The 20830-nt window shown below is 55.7% G+C and overlaps 2 protein-coding genes across 3 annotated transcripts in view; one reads left to right on the top strand and one right to left on the bottom strand.

The window, feature by feature from the left end:
* Window positions 1–583: 583 nt before the first annotated feature.
* Window positions 584–10376, top strand: Chadl (chondroadherin like). Its single transcript, XM_076853335.2, has 6 exons — window positions 584–630; window positions 2046–2223; window positions 2678–4372; window positions 4846–5012; window positions 5692–5890; window positions 10204–10376. Exons 1-6 carry the CDS (start codon window positions 623–625, stop codon window positions 10228–10230), a joined length of 2274 nt encoding a protein of 757 aa, XP_076709450.2. The 5' UTR covers window positions 584–622; the 3' UTR covers window positions 10231–10376.
* Window positions 9287–20830, bottom strand: part of L3mbtl2 (L3MBTL histone methyl-lysine binding protein 2) — a 23721-nt gene continuing 12177 nt past the window's right edge. Inside the window, exons 6-17 of one of the 2 annotated variants that reach the window (XM_076853333.2) lie at window positions 19068–19185; window positions 18519–18653; window positions 18157–18245; window positions 14605–14836; window positions 14143–14219; window positions 13874–13978; window positions 13117–13264; window positions 12652–12734; window positions 12076–12310; window positions 11550–11615; window positions 10278–10394; window positions 9287–9798 (exon numbers count right to left, since the gene is read on the bottom strand). In XM_076853333.2, the coding sequence (XP_076709448.1) occupies window positions 9686–9798; window positions 10278–10394; window positions 11550–11615; window positions 12076–12310; window positions 12652–12734; window positions 13117–13264; window positions 13874–13978; window positions 14143–14219; window positions 14605–14836; window positions 18157–18245; window positions 18519–18653; window positions 19068–19185 (1518 nt within the window). In that variant the 3' untranslated portion in view covers window positions 9287–9685. Of the gene's footprint in view, window positions 9799–10277; window positions 10395–11549; window positions 11616–11823; window positions 11880–12075; window positions 12311–12651; window positions 12735–13116; window positions 13265–13873; window positions 13979–14142; window positions 14220–14604; window positions 14837–18156; window positions 18246–18518; window positions 18654–19067; window positions 19186–20830 lie in introns of those variants that run through there. The other variant, XM_076853334.1, reaches the window with a different exon arrangement.

Genomic DNA, 20830 nt, shown 5'->3' with positions numbered 1-20830 from the left:
CTAAGATGAATGGATAAGTGAATTTGAGACTTTTATACAATGGAATACTATACAGCAATCAAGATGAGTGGGCATGTCATCAAGTTGAACAACTCCCAATAATCTGATGTTAAGTGAAAAAATAAATTTGCAGAATATTGTATATACAATATCAATATAAGCACAAACAGAAAGGAAGGGGTTAATCACTCTTGAGCACCAACTATGCACCAGGGGGCCTACCTCAGCCCTATAAACTAGTTAATAGTATTGGGTGTTTTTTAGAGGTCAGGAAACTGAGGTTCAGTGGGGTCCCACAGAGCCCAGAAGCAGCCTAGAGCTGGTGACCCCATAGGCTGGCTCCCCATAGCCCGCCCCTCTCAGCCAGCCCAAGGACCCAGGCCTGGGCTTGCTCTGGGCAAGAGGCCCTGTAACTCCAGCCTCTGCTCACACCCCTGCCCACAGCCTGGGGAAGCCCCAGCTGGGCTGGATTGCCGACAATGCCTCCCATTCAGCCCTGTCACTGCCTCCAGGCCTGCAGGCCAAGGAGGGGGGTTCCTGCCAACATCCAGTCAGGGACAGGACTGTTGCTGGCCTTCCCCTTGTGCTGAGCCTCCGGTCTGGGCTGGCAGCTTGAGGCGGCATGGAGGGGTGAGTTTTGGGGCCCCCAGGGTGCAAGGCAGCCTTAAATCGGCTGAGTGGTTACAGGAAAGCCCCCACTCTTCTCTGGGCCTCTGAGTCTGGCAGGCAGGGGCTCTGGGACGTTCCTGGGCCTGAGATTCAACAAGGGTCTCCCAGAGTTGGGTCCTGAGGAACAGTGGAGGGAACGTGGCTGCTCTGGTGCTCCTGGGGCTTGGTCCCTCCGCTGGGAGCAGTCCTGAGCCCTCCACCCTCTGCCGAAGGCCCCTCCCTGAGCCATAGCCTTTGCCACAAGCTCTGGAGAAGACCAGCAGCTCCAAGACAGGGTGGACCCTGGGACTCAAAGGGGACTAAAACAGTGACAGTGAGCAGAGACTGGGGAGGCCTGAAGGGCAGCAGCCTAGACATCAGGAGAGGCCATGGTGAAACAACTGAGAACAGAAAGAAGAGCTGGGCAAGTCAGGCGATGCGGGAAGCAAAGAGGGGGCTCTGGGCAAAGCCATTCCCGGTATGGTGTGGTGGGGGACCACAAGGAGGAGGGCAGGTTTCAGCTACAGGTCAGGAGTCAGGACTTCCACTAAAGACAGTAGGAAGATCTGGGGTGTTTTCAGCTGTGGGTGTCAGGGCCTCAACAGCATTCTGGAAAATTCCCTTTGGTTGGTGGGTGGCGAGTGGAGAAAAGGAGAAGCCAGAAGAGCCACGTGGCAGCACTCAGAGCTGGAAAGGGGTCTGACAGCGGGTCGACAGACGCATGGGTGGACAGAAGGATGGATGGACGGATGAATGGGTGGGCAGATGAGCAGGTACATCTTGCCCAGAACACAATCCACAACTCACACCCTCGTCTCCCTCCCCCTGATCCAATCCTGGTCAGCTGAGGGGTACCAAGGTGAAGGGAGGACAGAGGGAAATAAACAGAGAAGACTCCTGAGCTGCCTGCTTGTGTGGCTCTGACCTGCCATACAAGGGCCACCCCAGGATCAGTCTCAGGCTCTACAACACCTGGTCCTCCAGTCCTGCTGACACTTGAGCTAGGCCTGGGTCCCCCTGGACTGCCAAACTTTCTTCTCAAGATGGGCGTCATTATGCCACTTGCTCCTGGGGAGCTGGCAGCACGTCTAAGAATGGGCTGCTCACCACAGCCTGGTGCATACTGTGACCCCCAGACTCCTCCTCATGTTTGGCCTGTTGTCACTGAGCTTGTGGACAGAGAATCAAAAGGACCCACTGGGTTGACTTTCTGAGACTTGGTTTCCTCCCATGTAAAACAAAGCCCATAACAGAATCTGCAACGCATGGGGTGAGGAAGAGGCCTAAAGGAGAAAGGCTCTGAGGGGTTCTGGGGCAGAAGCTGCTCAGTGGCTCTGAGATGGACAGTGTTGAGGACTCCACCCCTGTGAACAGCCACTCTCCCCTGCTTCTCCCAGGCCCCAGAGCTCCACCCATGTCCCCTTGTTGCTGCCGCTGCTTCTGCTGCTGCCACTGGGTCCAGCATGGCAAACAGCTGCCCAACGCTGCCCACAGACCTGCATCTGTGACAATTCCAGGCTGCATGTTGCCTGCCGGCACCAGAACCTTACTGAAGTTCCAAATACCATTCCTGAGGTCAGCAGGGCAGGAAATGGGCACAGGGTGGTTAGTGGGGCAGTGGAAGGAGCCTGGGTTGGGAGAGCTTGGCAAGGTATTTTTCTCGGCAGCTCAGTCTTCTGTAAAATAGGAAGACTAGCAACCAATATCAGGGAGCTAATCTATTTTAAATCCTTACTGTGTGACTAGATTAAGTAGGTGGCTCATAGATAAACATCAAATTCATTGCCAACCATGTGACAGATCCTGTAGGGGGTAGCAAGGTGGGATGTAGTCCCTGCCTTATGGTAAAGAGTGAGTGTCAAGACACTGTGAAAGTGTCACAGTGGGATTATCAGTGGCTGGGGAGGAAGGCTTCCTGGAGGAGGGGTCAGAAAGCAGGATGAAGAGAAACAAAGAGGGGAAGGTAAGGGGAGAGGCGTGTCCCCAGCCCTGCCCCTGTGCAGCTCAGCCTTGCTTCCCTCGCCCCCAGCTGACCCAGAGGCTGGACCTCCAGGGCAACATGCTGAAGGTGATCCCTCCAGCTGCCTTCCAAGCCCTGCCTTACCTCACCCATCTGGACCTGCGGCACTGTCAGGTGGAGCTGGTGGCCGAGGGCGCCTTCCGAGGCCTGGGCCGCCTGCTCCTCCTCAACCTGGGCTCCAACCGCCTGAGCTCGCTGCCCCAGGAGGCGCTGGACGGGCTGGGCTCGCTGAGGCGGCTGGAGCTGGAACGGAACATGCTGGAGGAGCTGCGGCCTGGGACTTTCGGGGCCCTGGGTGCGCTGGCCACGCTGAACCTGGCCCACAACGCCCTGGTCTACCTGCCCGCCATGGCCTTCCAGGGGCTGCTGCGTGCCCGCTGGCTGCAGCTGTCGCACAATGCGCTCAGCGTGCTGGCCCCCGAGGCCCTGGCGGGCCTGCCCGCCCTGCGCCGGCTCAGCCTGAACCACAATGAGCTCCAGGCCCTGCCCGGGGCCGCCTTGTCCCAGGCCCAAGGCCTGGCCAGGCTGGAGCTGGGCCACAACCCGCTCACCTACACGGGCGAGGAGGATGGGCTGGCGCTGCCTGGCCTGCGGGAGCTGACGCTGGACCACGGTGCGCTGCAGGCCCTAGGCCCCCGGGCCTTCGCCCACTGCCCGCGCCTGCACACCCTGGACCTCCGAGGGAACCAGCTGGACACGTTGCCCGCGCTGCAGGGCCCGGGCCAGCTGCGCAGGCTGCGGCTGCAGGGCAACCCTCTGTGGTGCGGCTGCCAGGCACGGCCCCTGCTCGAGTGGCTGGCACGGGCGCGCGTGCGCTCCGACGGTGCGTGCAGAGGGCCGCGGCGGCTGCGAGGCGAGGCCCTGGACGCCCTGCGGCCCTCAGACCTGCGCTGCCCGGGAGATGCGGCCGAGGAAGAGGAAGAGGAGCGGGCGGGCACTGCGCCCAGAGCCCCTCCGCGCGCCCCGCTGGAGGAGGACGGGGCGGCCTCGCCCTGCCCGCGTGCCTGCGTGTGCGCCGCGGAGTCCCGCCACAGTAGCTGTGAGGGCCGCGGCCTGCAAGCAGTGCCCCGCGGCTTTCCCAATGGCACTCAGCTCCTGGACCTGAGGCGGAACCACTTCCCGTCGGTGCCTCGAGCGGCCTTCCCTGGCCTGGGCCACCTGGTGTCGCTGCACCTGCAGCACTGCGGCATCGCAGAGCTGGAAGCCGGCGCCTTGGCGGGGCTGGGCGGCCTGCTCTATCTCTACCTCTCTGACAACCAGCTCTCCGGGCTCAGCGCAGCCGCCCTGGAAGGGGCCCCCCACCTTGGCTACCTGTACCTGGAACGCAACCGCTTCCTGCAGGTGCCCGGGGCCGCCCTGCGCGCCCTGCCCAGCCTCTTCTCCCTGCACCTGCAGGACAACGCTGTGGACCACTTGGCACCTGGGGACCTGGCTGGGGTGCGGGCCCTGCGCTGGCTCCATCTGAGTGGAAACCGCATCACCCAAGTGTCCCCTGGGGCGCTGGGCACAGCTCGGGAGCTGGAGAAGCTTTACCTTGACAGGAACCAGCTGCGGGAGGTGCCCACTGGGGCCTTGGAGGGGCTGCCTGCCCTCCTGGAGCTGCAGCTCTCTGGGAATCCACTCAGGGCCCTGCAAGATGGGAACTTCCGGCCTGTGGGCAGGTCACTGCAGCACCTCTTCCTGAACAGCAGTGACCTGGAGCAGGTGGGCACCTGGTGTATGACCAGGGAGGCAGCATGGGGCTATATGTGGCACACATTCACCCATCAGACATTTGCCCCCTTCAGTGCCAGGTTTTAGGCTCAGCATGGGGACCTGAGATAAACAGACAATTCACCCAGGTGGGGGTTATAAGCCAGGTGGAATTCAGTGCCACAAGCTACAGGCCTGCCCAGGGAGGGCACTGCCAGGGCATGGAGGAGGGGAGGGAGGAATTTGGGTTTATCTAGGTTGAGAGTCCATGAGGCTTTCCTTTATGGGAGTTGGGGTTCAAGCTGTAGAAAGAACCATGAATCGGGCAACAGGGTGACTTGGGTTTTGACCAGCACTGACCTCCCAACCTGCGCCTCCTTGGGCTCTACAACCTCTCCTTTGCTAGGGAGGGTGGAGCTTCCCCCAGCCCAGGGGCAGGACAGGCTTGGCAGGAGCTCACACCAAGGCCTGGCACCTTCTTACAGATTTCTCCTGGAGCCTTCTCAGGCCTGGAGCTGGGGCTCCAGAACCTGTACCTGCAGAAGAACCAGCTTCGGGCTCTGCCCGCCCTGCCCAATCTCAGGCAGCTGGAGCTCATTGATCTCAGCAGCAATCCCTTTCACTGTGACTGCCAGCTTCTTCCGCTGCACAGGTAGGCACCCCACTCTGGACTTCCAGCCAGGGACCCACCAGTTGCTCTCAGTCAAGCCCCCAAGTGTCTCTGGGGACCATGTCAGTAAGGCTAATCAGCTGGCAGGGGCCAGAGTGGGTCCGGGCAGAGCAAGAAAGCATGTGCTCTTCTGGGATTAGGTATCCTCCCTGGGGGGGCCTTGGTGGACTTCTCTGAACCTCATTTCCTTCATCTATAAAGTGGAAATGATATTTGCCCTGCCTAGAGGACTAGGACCTACTCATTGTGTGTATTATCTTATTTAATTTTACATAATTACACAAGGAAGTAACAAGACCCTGGAGGCAGGCAGACCTTGGCTTTGAGATTTTACCAACAAACTCAAGTCACATGACCTGTGTCCACCCGTGAAAAGGGATGAGAATTTTATCTACCTCAACATGACCTCTGTAAGAATTCAGTTAAATTAGTTAGCAGAGCCCTTTGTAATTTACTGTTCTCATTCCGCTTTCATAGAGAAGGGATCTGAGGCCTGAAGTGACTTTGAGGTCACTGATGGGTGAAGCTCTGAGCCAGGACTCTCAGAGGAGCTGCTGCCCCCAGGCTCACTGCCCAATTCCCCACCACTCCTCACTCTCCTCAGGAAGCTCCTGACTGCACATCAGCACAGTGGGCTCCTCCACCTCTCATCTCTCCTCAGGTGGCTAGCTGGGCTGAACCTACGGGTGGGGGCCACCTGTGCCACCCCTCCCAGTGCCCGGGGCCAGCGGGTGAAGGCTGCAGCTGCTGTCTTCAGAGCCTGCCCAGGCTGGGCTGCCAGGAAGGCTAGGCGGACACCGACCTTCAGGCCTGGGGGCAGGAGGACCCCCATCAAGAGGAGACAGCAAGAAACAGACAAGGTTGGCCTGGGGCTGGTGGGCCAGGTCCCAGGGCCTCAGGGCCATTAGATAGGGTTGTGTTAGCTCCCTGGGGGCTGCTACAACAAAGTACCAGGAACTGGGTGGCTTAGAATAACAGAAATGTGTCTGTTCTGGAGGCTAGAAGTTGGAAATCAAGGTGTTGGCAGGACCACACTGTCCCTGAAGCCCTGAGTGGAAGGATTGGAAGGATCCTTTCTTGCTTCTTCTAGTTGCTGGTGGCCTGGGACATCCCGTGGCTGACAGTGGCATGATCCCACCAGCTTCCATCTTCACCCTATGTCCTGCCTCTTCTCATCAGCCTCTCTGTGTCTGTCTCTGCAAGTCCCGCTTTAGGAGTACCAGCCACATTGGAGCAGGGCCACCCTAAAAGGACCTCATTTTAATTCTATTACCTCTGTAAAGACCCTATTTCCAAATAAGTTTGGATTCTGAGCTACTAGAGGTTAAAGGCTCCATTGTATCTTTTTGGAGGAAACACAGTGAACCCATAACAGGGGCTGGGAGTGAGGAAGGACCCCCAGTGGTGGCTGAGCAAGATCTGCCTTAGAAGCCAGACCCGGAGCTAGTTTAGTGACAATGTCAATCTCAGCTGACACTCATGTGGCACCGACCTTCTTCCAGGCACTGTGCTATTCAACAGCATTGGTGCTTCTCCCAGAGTCAGCCCCAGCAGAGGCATGGGAGGCGCTGAGCTGGGCTCAAGAATGCAAGATCTGAGGAGTCCAACTCCAGGGCAGGGCCTCAGCCGAATGGGTCTGATGGCTTCAGCAGGAATCAGGACTTCAGACCATTTGATCCAGTCTTACATGGAAATATTCCTAGGGCTAGCTGGGCAAGGTGGTTCACCCCTGTAATCCCAGTGGCTCAGGAGGCTGAGGCAAGATGATAGTAAGTTCAAGGCCAGCCTCAGCAATTTAGCAAGACCCAGTATCAAAAATAAAAAAAGGGCTGGGGATGTGGCTCAGTAGTGAAGCACCACCTGGGTTAAATCCCCAGTACCAATTCCTAGTGCCAGCACTGGAGTTCTGGGTTATTTTAACAAATATCAGTTTCTCCCCAGGATACAAAGGAATTGAAAGCTAAGGGCTCGGCCCTGGCAGTGTTCAAGCTGGAGGTGCCCCCTGCTGAGGGCAGGAGGCGGCCCGTCTTTCTCCCTTGAGACCCCAACATTTTGGTGTCTGGCACACAAAAGTGCTTTGACACATTGATGGACGAGTGCCAGAGTACTGGGGGCAACTGGTGGGCCACGCTGGGCTGTCCCCACTGCTGCCACTCAGCATTGTAGATTTAAACAACCAATTCACAAAACCTCACCTCAGAGTGATGTCATGGTGCCTCACAGGGTGACCGTGAGGGCGAGTAGGCTGATCCTGCCCTTGGTCTTGTGCCTGGAATAGGAGGCTATAATAAGACATGGTTATTCCCTTGCTGCCCTGCCTTTGAACAGGCTGGTCTTTCCAGGCTGGTCCTGGAAAGGCTGAGAGGTGCAGGGCAGTCCCCTACAGTGCTTGGTCTGATCTCTAGCGGTGGCCATAGTGGGCCGCAGGGAGGGGCCGCAGGCAGTGAGGAGGGTTTGGGGTTGCTTCCCAGTCAGCAATCCATTGTTGAGACTCCAAGACCTTCAGTTCCCCCCAAGGGCAAGTTGAGGCACATGGTTCATTCTGAGACTTGAGTAAAAATTTCCAGGTCGACACTTCCACCTGTGACAAGTCAGACAGACCCACAGCACCAGGAACTCGGGTCATGTGCACACCTTTCTACTTCATCAACACTCCTGGAGCCCAACTTTGTACCAGGCCTGAGCGAGGCACTAGGGACAGATAAGATCCGGGCTCCCTTTGGGGAACTTGTGGCCTTTGGGAGGGGAACAGCAGAAATATAGGGACACATCAGTATGTGGTTGTTATGGAGACGGGACACTCAGCAGTGATGAAGATGACACTTACTCCCTGGCGGAGAAGTGTGAGTCAGTCCAGGACCAAGTGACAGCCCAGCATGTCCTGCGGCTCTGCCCTCATCATGGAACTTCTAGGGCACAGCTTCTTCATTCAGGAACTAAAGGTCAAATGGCATATAAGCCACTTGTCAGAAGCTCTTGGGTCAGAATAATGCCTAACTGCTAAGGAACCTCATGAGATGAATTCTCTTCAGATGGACTCCTGAGCAGACAGCAGAGCCAAAGTGCACCCTGGGACATTCTTCTTCCCAATATCCTCCCGAGGGGCTGCTGTCACTGGCATGTCACCACCTGAGTCCTGGAGCTGGTGTGTGCTGAGGGCAGGAATGGCCGTTCTGAGCAGAGACCTGCCTGGTCTCTAGGCAGCCCAGTGGTCTTCCATTCTTAACCTATTTACTTCTTGAGGAAATCAGGCTAGGCCAACGGGCCACTTTCTGGGCATATGTTCTGAACAGGGCTTTATCAAGGGGAAAAGAACCAAGTTCTCTCTGCATCTGTCCAGAAGTGCCCAGCCTGTGATGACTGATACCTGCCCCATCTCAGGCACAGACCCGTTGTGGGTCCTGAGCCAGCCTAGTCTGCACACCTCAGCAAGCAGCTGACAGACCCGGGTCCAGGCTGCCTGCACAAGAGTCAAGAGCCATGCAGGCCCTGAAGGCAGCTGGACACAGCAGCACAGCTGCAGCCCTTGCAGGACAGAGGGATGCACAGGGCACCATCCAACATACAGGTGGGAAGGAAAGGGCTGCTTCTACCCTGGGTTCCAGGATGCTACACGAGAGGCAGGACAGCTCAGTTTTGAGGGAGACTAACTGGGAGAAGCAAAAGCAGCTGGAAACTGGGCAGACACCAGGTGAACCTCTAGAGTGCAGTTTCCGAGGCCAGTGGAATCAGGAATTAAAAGGACAATAAGAAAAGTGAGCTGGGAGACACACCCATTATACCTGCCTGTCCCCTACTCCAGGGGGTACTGTGAAGGACGGGGAAGAGTGTCCTTGAAGGTTCATGGGCAGCAGTACCGGCCATACCTTAGGTCAAGGCCATACCAGACATGGGTTAACAGTGGGGACAAGGAATGAAAATTTCAGGCGGATCCAACACGAGCTAGAACCCAGGGCAGGCCAGGCACTGCAGGGGCAGGGGGTGCCAAGGTAGGAGAGCTGAGCTCCCTGTTGCTGTCCCCAGCAGTAAGCAGCCTGGCCTCTACCCTGTCATTAAGTCGGCCCAGGCCACTGCAAGCCTCCCCAACTTTCCTTTTAGGAAATACAAACCAGTGCTCATGCCCACAGAGAAAAGAGGTAAAGGCTGTGACAGGTCACCAATGCCCATTATCCTGGTCAGTGCTTCTCCAGTGCCACGAGGCACACAGGTACTTCTGCTTGGTTTGATTTTAGGCAGAACTGCTCCTGTCCCACTGCTCACTGTCAGCCCGGGGACCTTCCCATCAGAGCTGCTTCATAATTTTATTCTTGGGCAAACATACAGGCGGATCACACGCTGTCTTGTCCCTCGTCTTCCAGTGTGATGGCAGCAGTGCCCACACCTGTTGGGGGCACAGCAGATTGGGCAGCAAGTGCACCAGCTTCAGAAGCCTGGGGCCACACAGGGAGTCACTCAGACCAGCTTGGGGCCTCAGGCATCCCCAGGCACACAGGCCTCCAGAGGAGGGTGGAGGCAAGAGGTGGGTCCTTCAGCAGGCAGCCTCCAGATAAGAGGCAGGACATACACAAAAAAGGCTCAGTCTCCCATCTCAAGTGGGGTGGAAGGGTGGTGGCACAGGAGCCCCAGCCTCCCCTCTGTTCCATGGCCTGGGTTGTTCAGTCATCAGTCTCTTGCTTGATGTTCTCGAGAGGGACAGGCAGCTCTGGACTAGGAGCCTTGTCGGGAGAAGCCATGTCCAGGTGCTCTTCTTTCACACACACAGCAATGACTAGAGGGAAGCAGAGAATGAGTGTGCAGTTCCAGGAAGGTTGACAAGGGACCTGGCTTCCTGCAGAGGGGGCCCCCAGGGGGCGGCCGGGAGCCGGGGAGGCCACCTCTACCCTCCTGTTCACTTCCCAGAGGCTGCAACAGAGAGGCCCAGGGTGCCAAGCACAGCCTGCCTGGACTGGGTGTGCCAGAGATACTGGCATCTGCCAGTCTGCCCCCACCCTGCCAAGTCCAACCAGTGGGCAGAGGTGCAGAGGAAGAGGGCGGGGCACCTGGCTGGACAGAGACTGGGCTTGGCTCAGAGTTGGGGGCGGGCGTTTGGGAAGTTCTACAGGCCCAGTGGTTCAAGGACTGCTTGGTGCCCAGAAAACTCTCTTCAAACTTGACTCTACTCTTCTGTGCCCAGGTGGGGAAGAAGAGGGGCCGCCTCTGAGCACGGAGCAGGCCGGCCCTGCCTTGATCTCGCCCGGCGGCTCTTACTCTCGTCAGGAATGGGCTCCGATGGGACCTTCCCCGCAGCCTGCAGGTCGTCCTCCAGCAGGGGCTTCTTGGACCCCTGTCTAAGGGGCCGAGTCTTGGTCGGCGGGATTCTTTTCCCTTTGAATAAAAATAGAATGAACCCAGCCTTAGGGTCATATCTATATGAGGCTTGCAGGGCTGGGTCTCATCCAGAGGGGAAAGCGCCAGTTCGGGGCAAAGGGCCTGGCCTACAACTGATAGTCCTCCCAAGTCGGAGAGGTTTGCTCCAGTCGGGGATCACTACCACCTCCTTGGGGCCAAGGCTTGGGGCAGTCCCGGGTGTCAATCCCTCCACCAGTGACCTGCTACATCCCAGCCCTTACCATTCTGAATGGCACAGTGCCTCCTTCTATGCCCCATGTTTTTTCTTTTTCTTTTTTTTTTTTTTTGTGCTGCTGGCGATTGAACCCAGGGCCTTGGGCATGCTAGGCAAGCACTCCACCAACTGAGCTACCTCCCCAGCCCATGTTTTCTTGTTGTGGCACTGGGGACTGGACCCAGTGCCTGGCACATGCCAGGCCTGTGCCCTACTTCTATGCTGCATCCAGCCCTCTTCTTTATCTTACTGTGAGACAGGTGTCACTAAATTGTCAGGCTGGCCTTGAACTTGTGATTCTCCTCCTTCAGCCTCCTGAGCCGCGGAGATTACAGGTATGCACCAGTGTTCATGGCCCAAATTCCACTTGACACATGCCATACCCTCACTCCTGCTCAGTCCTGCCCAGGACTAGTCCCCGTCTCAGCTCGTCCTGTTTAAGCACGTGTTCCTCTCCTCGTGGTGCCATGTTGAGGAAATCTACCACCTACCCCCAGGGCAGCTCTGAGGATGGCCCAGTCAGGGCTCAGGATCTATTCGGGGTGGGCCTAAAAGCCCGGTGGAGTCTGCCTGCCCACTCAGCAGCCCACTGTGCTCCCCTCCACCAAGGGGGTCTTGAGAGGGCAGTAATCTCGGGACATCGGTATCTATTTCCTCTTGTGCCTTTTTCTTAAGATCTAGCATGCTGGGTTCCAGCTCTGCGCAGCGGGGATGGAGATGACCTTTCTAAATACGATCGCTTGTTCTTTTTCCTCAGCTTCCTGACCACTGTCAGAGACTGAACTCCCTATTGATGCTCTGGGAGACACAGGGTGCAAGGCCCCTGGGCTGACAGGCAAGTGAGGAGAGGAGGGAACACGAAGATGGCTGCGCGGGGCGGGTGGCCGCGAGAACAGGCCAGTTTGGGGCTTGCTTACTTTTCTTCCCAAACTGTTTCTTTTTCTTTTTTGTGGCCTCTTTGGCTTTCAAAGGTGTGGCTGGTTCTGTGATTGAAAGAAAGAGATGAGAAGAGAGCACTGGAGGATGCAGGGCACATCCTGAGGCCCCCGGTCCCCTCACACACAGGCCACCCCAAGGAGAGCAGCCTCAGCTGGGTAGTGAGAACAGGGAGGACCTGGGGAGGGCCTGGGGAACAGCTGTCCCGGCTTCCCACCTTCGTCACCAGGGTGCTCAGGTGCCTGGGTGGTTTACCTGGGTGCACAAGGACCCGAGCCTATGACAGAGTGGGCAAGATGAAGGAAGGAGCTCTGCAGGCCAGAGGGAGGGGGGACAGAGAAGTCAGAGAGGGGGGAGGCAGGGCTCTCTGTGCAGAGCGTCCCCAAGACTTCTCCATCCCATGCCAAGGAGCTGAGCTAGCATGCAGGGTGGGGCGGGGAGGTGGGCAGGGAGGAAAGAGGAGGAGGAAGAAAGTCAAGAGCCCCTCAGAGCCACGGGAGCCCCGACCTGCAGCCACAGGAGGCTGGAGCTGGTAGCCAGTGAGTTCGCACCAGCCGACGGGGTAGATGTCCGGGGACTCGCAATCCACCCACTGGTCATACTCGTTGTCCCAGCCATCAAAGTGGATGCTGAGGAGCCGGTGAACCACCCGCTTCACGGTGGCCACACAGATGAGCCGGGGCTCCATCAGGTCCACAGCCTCCAGCTTCATGCCCACCTTGAAGCCATGGTTGGGGCAGTCCTGGGGGAAGAAGGCACTTGCCAGGCCAGCCAGCTCGCCACCCCAGCAGGCCTGCCTAAGGTGCAGCAGTGGGCAAGGGGCTGGCACCGAGGCCTATGGGGAAAGGTCCTCTGGACACCCACTCATTGAGCCCTTCCCAGGCACCAGACCTTCCCCTCTTCTGAGGGGACCAGCTAACAGGCTCAGCGAGTGCCGTGTCACAATGTGGGACTTCTCTGGACATAGCTGATCTCAGTGGTAGGGCCTCAAGAGAAGAGGCTGGAACTGCTGCCACAGACAGCAGTAGGAGGGCAAGTCCTGAGGCCACCACAGACCCCCTGCTCTATCCCTGGTCTCCTCACCATGTTGAAGAGTCTTGATGGAGCTGCTCTTGACTTGGTCTTCTCCAAGTAGGTGTCCCAGTTGAAAGTTTGTGTCTCATACCCTGGAAGAAAGGGTAGGGGAAGCAGGAAGTAGGAAGTTGGTCAGGGATAAGGGATACACTGTGGGAAGGGTCACTACAACTTGGTCAAGCCCAGCCTGCAGTGTCCACAGCAACTCTTTCTTCCTTCCTTCCTGGGCTGGCACCTGTTCTATGACCACAGTCTTATTGCACAGGTTGTTCACTGGCCAACGGCACAAGTGGAAGCTCTATTTACCAACCATACACTGGCCATGGGGCTGACTCAGCCCAAGCAGTGTAATGGCTAGCGGTGGCTGTTACCACCCCCATACTGAGACTCCATGCCCCAGGGCTGACTTGACCAGCAGTCTGGGCCTGTGGCCTCATCCTGCAGGGCCAGCACTTGTTGCTACGCCAGTCTTACCTTTTGGGGGTGTGAGCTCAATGTCATTCTTTTGGCAGAAGGTGGCTGGGAAGATGGCATGGGAAGAGGCATGGTAACAGAACCAGTCCGAGCCATCTGTGGAGGGCCCCCCATCCACACAGATCATCAGGTAGCCGTCCAGGAGAACCTAGGGCGGGCGTGGGGCAGACACACAGCCTGTCGTGAGCTGCAGCCTCTCTGAGAAGATGGCTGTAGCAGGGGCCGAGGCAGGTGAGTCTGACCGCATGTGGAGCCCACCTTCCCAAGAATACTGAGCCGCCCTTGCAGAGTGCCCAGGGCTCCTGTGACACCCTTGTGCGTCATCAGGCGATTTATTCTAAACAGTTAACACCACACCAACAGGGAACACATCTGTTGTTGATGTCACTGTTGGTGTGTGAGCTCTGGGCCCAGCATGGCACGGGCGGGACGGAGAAGTCAGCAGCACCCTCCAGCAGGGACAAGGGAGGTGCTGCTCCTCAGGCAGTGGGAATAACGGAGGAGGCTAGGAGCCTGGCATGGCCCTTGGCTAGGCCTGCACAAAAGGAGATGGCCAAAGGCAGGAAGGCCCTGGTGAGGTGACAGGGCGGGGCTGGCACCTGAGTCAGGGCCAGGCTCAGGTGTTCAATATGCACATGTTCCTGACACGAAGCAGGCAAGGCTCCACTCACAGAGTCAGATACAGCAAGAGCAGCCAGCGAGAGCACTGCTGTGTACCATCAGCCACGACAGAGGTGGGAGGGTGGCCCAGGCTCACCTTGCAGATGGTCGCCACGCAGATGTTGCCCAGGTTCAGCGGGTCAATGGCCTCTAGCTTCATCCCCTCCTCAAACCAGCCGCCCTCTGTGTAGACAGCTCGTACCTTAAAAGGAATAGGGTGATTGGGGGAAGGTGGGAGGAACAGGCATCGTACAATCTGGGCCTGGGAAGCAGAGGCGGGAAGAGCCAACCCTAGGGAGAAGCCAGGATCCTGAGACCTGGAGTGGACAGTGGCCAGGGAGGAAGACACCCACGGCTGTGCCTCACCTTCTTGAACAGGTAAGGAACAGCATCACAGTAGATTTTCCGGAAGGTAGGATGATGGGCCATGTCGCTTCGCCTCTCTTTTGAGCAGACGGAGGGAGTGAGGAAGAGAAAGGAGTCGGAAGGTGGTTCCGGGACCATACCCACGCCTCCCAGAAACCCCGGCTACTCAGCCTCTGCTCTGGGCTGTATGCCAGCCCTCTAGATTAGAGGGCACAGGCTTAATCAGGAAGCATCAGAAGCTCTGTGGGGACAACACGGCCCTCCAGACCTAGACCCTCATGACATCAGGGCCAGAGCATTTGGGTTCGAATCTTGGTTTTACCACTTACACACTGGGCTGAGTGACCTCAGTTATGTCCCTCAGCCTCTCTGGACTTCAGTACCATCCTCTGCAGGTGGTGTTGGTCCTGAGGGGCAGGGCACTCCTAGGCTGGGGTCACGCTGGCCTGGGGCTCTACTGACCTGACATCTTGATGCTATGGCCAACACGCCGTGACCAACCCACTGGATGGATCAGGGGGCTCCACATGTGGCACCAAAAGTCATCGTCACTGTCACCATCCTCATAGAGGAGCCGCAGGCGACCCCCGATTACTGTGTCCACCACAGCCATACGGGTCCTTGACACCTGGGACTTGTCCACAACCTCAAGGCGCATGCCCTGCCGAAAGGGATACTTCATGCTCTCCACCATCTGCAACGACATTGGGACACAGGTGTGCTGCTGCCTCCTCCGTCTGCCTCCCTGCTCTCAAGTCAGTGGAGGACAGGGAGGGTGTGGTAGAATCACTCCAGACACGAAGGCAGGGGCCGGGCAGGTGGCCCTCCCTTCCCACAGGTTCACATTCATCCTGATTCCCTAGAAAAGCATCAAAGACAGGCACACGGCTCTCAGTGGGTGCCCTGCTTCACCTCACCAAACTCCAGTAAGTCAAATCAAGAGGCTGGACCCACAAGACCTACTTTAGACCAAGAAAATGGAAGTGATCCAGAGTCGAACAGATTCCAGTGCCAGAGCTGGGCCTGGAACCTGTGTTACCGTGGTCTGCACTGGCCCCCAGGTACCTCACACTCCCCTCTACCTCCTGGCCCTCTGCAGTTACAAGACTTGTGTCCAGAAAACTGAGGACCTCTGTCTCCACATGTCCAAATGCAGCTCTGACTCCAGAGGGCTGTGGTTCTGAAATGCTTCCAGAGCACCTTGGTAGCAATCCATGCCCTCTGTCCCAACAAGGGGACAATGACCAAGACATCCATGTGCTGCCCTGCAAAGCCACAGTGGTGGGGCATGACTGAGGGGCTTTCTAGCTCCAGGCCACTGCTGGCTCAGGGAGAGGTGGCCCGCCTGGGTTTTGGTGATGACATTATATGAGAAGTGCTATTTCCAAACATGTCAAGAGCACCTTGGAGTCACAAAGAAGCTATCAGGAAGAGTGAACCCAGGATCTTAGCCCAGACAGATCTTTCAGGCCCCAAGCTCAAGACCTAGAATACACCCTGACACCAACTGTCCGTCCTCATGGCAGCAGCTCCAGCTCATTTGGGAGGGTGGACAGTGCAGGGGCCTGGGTTGGGCCGCCTGCCAGATACATCCCCTTCCTCTACGGCCGCAAGGCAGGGCCCAAACCTAGTGGCACTTGACCCCCTTATTTGTTTAGGACAACACAGTGAGTGCTGAGCTCTGCACAGGCAGCAGCTGCTCAGCTGCTCAGCACAAAGCTCGGCACAGAGCAGTGACCAGGGAATGTTCTTCTCGAGTGAACAAATGCACAAACCAGCATGCACACCGGCCTTGGCTGATGAGCCTTTGTTCTTTCAGAACACTAGCGAGCACTGGCTATGTTACAGGGCTCAAAGGGCCACATCTGGATGGGCACTTCCTCCACAAACACACCCTATCCTGCCTTTCCCAGCCCCAAACTTCTGGAGCGACTGCTGAGTGACAGAGCGCCTCCAGGGGAAAGACCTTGCTCACCGGCTGCGCTCTCCATGTCAAGGCACACACTGCTTCCCCCTCTTCTTGGGGCAGTGGCCTCCTAAGCACTGGTTCCCGAGAAGCCTGTCTGGAACTCTGGTCCCCATGAGTGCTCTCATGGTGCCTTCCATTCCTCGCCCAGTCATCTTGCCTCAATCACCTCCTTCGGCTTTAGTGTTCCCTCTTGTTTTTGGTATCAGAGGTTGAACCCAGGGGCACTTAACCACTGAGCCACATCCCCAGCCCTTTTTAATTTTTATTTTGAGACAGGGTCCAATCCCCAAGTTGGTGGGATTACAGGTGTGTACAACCATGCCTGGCTTGTGTCCCCTCTTGAACATACTACAGGACAGGAGGGTATGTGACAGTCAGCCCATGCCTGCCGACTTGTCCACATGGAACCCTGTCTTTCTACCCAGAATCAACCCCTTTTAACTTAAGCAAAACTGAGGCCACCTTGTGATTCCTAAATACTGCATCACACATCATTACCAGCCTTATCCTAAGATAGGTGGTGGCACAGAAAGTGAATGATCACCTCCAATCACCTCCGATCACCCAGGCTGTCGACTATGGGCACTACGGGACACACAGGAGACAAAGCTTGGTTTTGTTGAAGAAGAACATGGAGCCAGGCATGGTGATGCCTGCTACAACCCCGGCCATCACGAGGGGCCATTGGCAACTAACAGGATCTATCTAAAAATAAAACGTTAAAATAAAAACAAAACAAGGGGCTGGGGATGTGGCTCAAGCAGTAGCGTGCTCGCTTGGCATGCACGGGGTGCTGGGTTTGATCCTCAGCACCACAAAAAAATAAAATAAAGATGTTTTGTCCACCGAAAACTAAAAGATAAATATTAAAAAATTATCTCTCTCTCTAAAAAAAAAAAAAAACAAGGGCTGGGGATTGGCTCAGTGCTGCTGAGCCAAACAAAGACTACAGAGAACAAGAAAAGGCACCTGCATGGAAGGTAAGTAGCAGGTAAGTAGTACCTGGTAAATTCAAGTCATTTCTACTTGAAAAGGCGAGCGAGCCAGGGAATGCTTCTCTAGGATGCTCTGAGCCACTCCCTCTCCCAGGGAGACTCTCCACTAGCTAAGGCCCACGGTGGACCACCTCTCCACCAGTGCCTTGGGTGGGACAGGCCCAACTTCCATTCCATCTTTATATTCCACTGTTGCCTTCCACGCCAGACATATCCTGCCTATCAGGACAAAATTCAGAAGCCTGAAGGCTGCTGGATCCTGGGTCTTCCTCTGAGACAGGCCAGTCCAGCCCTGGGAGTCCTTGCAACGTGTTCCCTGTGCCCTGCTGTGAGGCTTACCAGGGCCATATGGGAACCTCACATGTAGCCCAGGCACCTACACAGGAGGAGGCCAGCAGAAAGCGGGAGAGTCTTCCCTGCAGACCTTCTGACCCTTTTGATTGGATGCCATGTGCACATGTGACTTAAGTTAAAGAACAAAGTAGTTAAAAAAAAAATTAAATACTACACAGACGATTCTGGGGCACATCCCTATTTCTACATAATTAATTGTGTATATGACTTTCATTTCCTTTGCCAGACCAGGGATTATTGAATGACAGTGTCTATATTCTTTGTGTTCCCATGGTGCTCTGTATACAAGTACATAATAAAATCTATTATGTGAAAACTCTGGAAAATGCAAATGAGCAAAGGTAAGGATCTGAAAAAGCAAAGGCTAACAAAGCAACATGACTGATGTGGCCAGATCAGGGTCTGGATGGGGAGGTAGGCTACCACCACCAAGGGAGTGTTGGACTCTGTCCTGCAGAAATGTGGAGCCACCGAAGATCATCCCAGCAAGGGGGTCTCAGAAAAATACTGCACTGAGGGGATGGGGCAGTGTTACTCAGTGGTAGGGCATTTGCCTTGCATGCACAAGGCCTCAGGTTCAATCCCCAGCACCGCACCCACACAAGAAAAATAAATTCAGTACTTCAATGAATAACAGAGCAAACGGGAAGAGTGGGAGGGAGAGCAGCTAAGAGTCCCAGAGGGCTCCTGTCAGACCTTGATATGGAAATCCACAGGAAGTGTCCTGGAGCCCACCAATCGCTTCATGAGGTAGCCCTTCCAGTCGGTGAACTTGGCATGGATGGCTGTGGAGACACCGGCATAATCCTGGTTACAGCCTGGCAGTATCCTCACCCACCCAGAATCATCAGAGGGGACTGAACAATTTATTTATGTCACTTCAGGCCAGCAATGACTTTGTCTTACAAAACCAGACTCCAAAACATGGCTTGGCCCAGAAGCCAGGAGGACAGGAGGGAAGGAAGAAAGAGGTAAGTGGGTTCTGCTCTAGCCCAAGAGGCTCTGCCTCTACACAGGGCCCTCGGGAACCAGGACAGGGAAAGTTCTCATCAACTCACTCCGGGGAGGCACCAGGATCTTGCTATTGATGGCACACCACCCAATGGGGTGAACATCCACAGTTCCCAGGTTGCACCAGAAGTCATGGCTGGCATCATTTTCAAAGCCTTCATACCGGAGCAACACCCGGTACCCTGAAAGGAAAGGTGAGGGAGAATGGGATGGGAAAGGAACATTCCTAGGCCTTTCTTATTCTCCAGCCTAAGTCAGAATTCCCACTTCCTATTCCAAGAACTCCTTCCAGGCAAATGAAGCCCCTGTTGTCCAAAACAAAACAAATCCAAGCCAATTATTTGGAAATGTTATGGTAGTATGCTGGTGAGACTGATTTTCTATACCCTGACTATCCCCACAATAAAACTACAGTTTCCAAGCTTGCCCAGCGCCATCATCCCCTCTAAGGCAGGACAATCCCAAGAAGCAGGACAGAGATGCCAATGGGCGGGTTTTAATTTATAAAGCCAATTTCTGCCTGCACCACTGCCTACCAGCTTGAGATGTCACTCTACAGACATCTCAGGTGCTGCCCTGGCCAGAGGAACACCCACCTGCCGCCTGGATGACAGAGGCGATCCAGTACACCCGGCTGGGGAGTACAGCGTCACTGTTGAGCACCTCCACCTTCATCCCCTTCATCACGTCCTCCCACTGGTCATACAGCGGGACCTGTGTGGCCACAAGAGCATTCAAGGTGGGGAGTGAGCTTCCTGGGCTGGCAGGAGAGAGACGTCCTTCTCTACCTCAACTTTTCATGTTGCCGCTGTGTACAGAAAACTAGGCTAGTACTAGTACTCAGAGATGAGCAGGGTGAGCCCACTATCCCTGAAGAGCTGAGCTGGAACAGGGGTGGGAGAATGGGGGCAGGCCAGGGGACAGGTGGAGGTCCAGAGTCACAGACCTAAGTTCTAAACATTACAGGACCAGCCCCCAGTCTTATCAACCAGGGTATAACACATCTTGGCAAGCCTTGGTCTCTCTGTTACCATGTCAGCCTGGACAGTAACACATTTTAGCACTTACTATGTGCCAGGCACTGTTCTTGGTGTAAACACCAATACCTATCGTCACTCAACTTGGGCAGTAAGTATCATGACCCCTTGTTCACAGAACTGCCTGGCCTCATGCTATCCCTGGCATGTCCTTTTCCTTAGTAGTGGGCTACCTGAGGCTGCCTTCCCAGTACATAAAATGCTTCTCTGCCAATGGTACCTTGATTCTACCTTGAGAAAGCAGAATAATTTTTTTTAAATGCTCTTTTTTTTTTTTGAGAGAGAGAGAGAGAGAAAGAATTTTAATATTTATTTTTTAGTTTTCGGTGGACACAACATCTTTGTTTGTATGTGGTGCTGAGGATCGAACCCGGGCCACATGCATGCCAGGCGAGCGCGCTACCGCTTGAGCCACATCCCCAGCCCCCAGAATAATTTTTTCATTCTCAAGCCTGACCTAAGCCAGTCGGGATATTCTATCCATCTCCCTGGGCACAGATGTTGGTTTGTCACTGAACCAGGAAATAGTTGTGCTGGCCCAGACACACAGGGGCAGGTTTCTACAGAGCATATTGAATCTAGTGTGTTTAATGCAAGTACAATGTAACTCCCCTGCAAGGACAGTGCTGGGAGCCCTAGAGAATCTGGGCAAAGAAGAGGTTGCCCCAGTAAGGAAGATGCAGTCTTCATCAGCAACTCAGAGGAGTAGAGCCAGTTAACTGAGTAGAGAGCCAACTTGTCAACTGTGTGAGGCACTTCCCAGCATTCAGGAGCAGTTCAGAAAGGAGGGTAGACAGTGGTGTTTTTTCTGGTTAGAGGAGTCCTCAGGACTCAAGACGTCTGGACTTCAGGGAATGGCAGTGAAAGACAAATGAAGACCCTGCTACAGGTGTCCCCCCAGGCCTGCAGGCTATTGTGGGTTACAGTGGCTAGGTATTAAGTTCCTGACCTCAAGCCCACCCCACCAGGATCTTGCCCTTCTGGTTCCTCAGTGACAGGAGCAAGGGAGTCTTCTGCAGAGGTTGGCCCAGGAGCTACCCACATCTGCCTCCTGCCACCAAGAGGCCCAGCCAGTTTCAACAGGAAAAACGCTAAATAGTGGGGAGAAATGGGAGAAGGGCTTCAGGATTGGAAAGGCCCTCAGGGAAGGGCTGGGGGTAGCTCAGTGGTAGAGAGTGCACCTTGCACTCATAAAGACCTGGATCTCACCCCCAGCACCAGGAAGAAAAAGGAAAAGAAGGGTCCTTAGATATCAATTAACGTAATGTAAATAAGCCAGGTAGGGACCTCACGGAGGAGGTGCAGCTGAGGTGGGGGCGGGG

Source organism: Callospermophilus lateralis, chromosome 4, assembly GCF_048772815.1.
Source record: "Callospermophilus lateralis isolate mCalLat2 chromosome 4, mCalLat2.hap1, whole genome shotgun sequence".
Classification (NCBI taxonomy): domain Eukaryota; kingdom Metazoa; phylum Chordata; class Mammalia; order Rodentia; family Sciuridae; genus Callospermophilus; species Callospermophilus lateralis.
The sequence above is the reverse complement of the archived record's forward strand: the minus strand, read 5'-3'. Positions and strand labels throughout refer to the sequence as shown.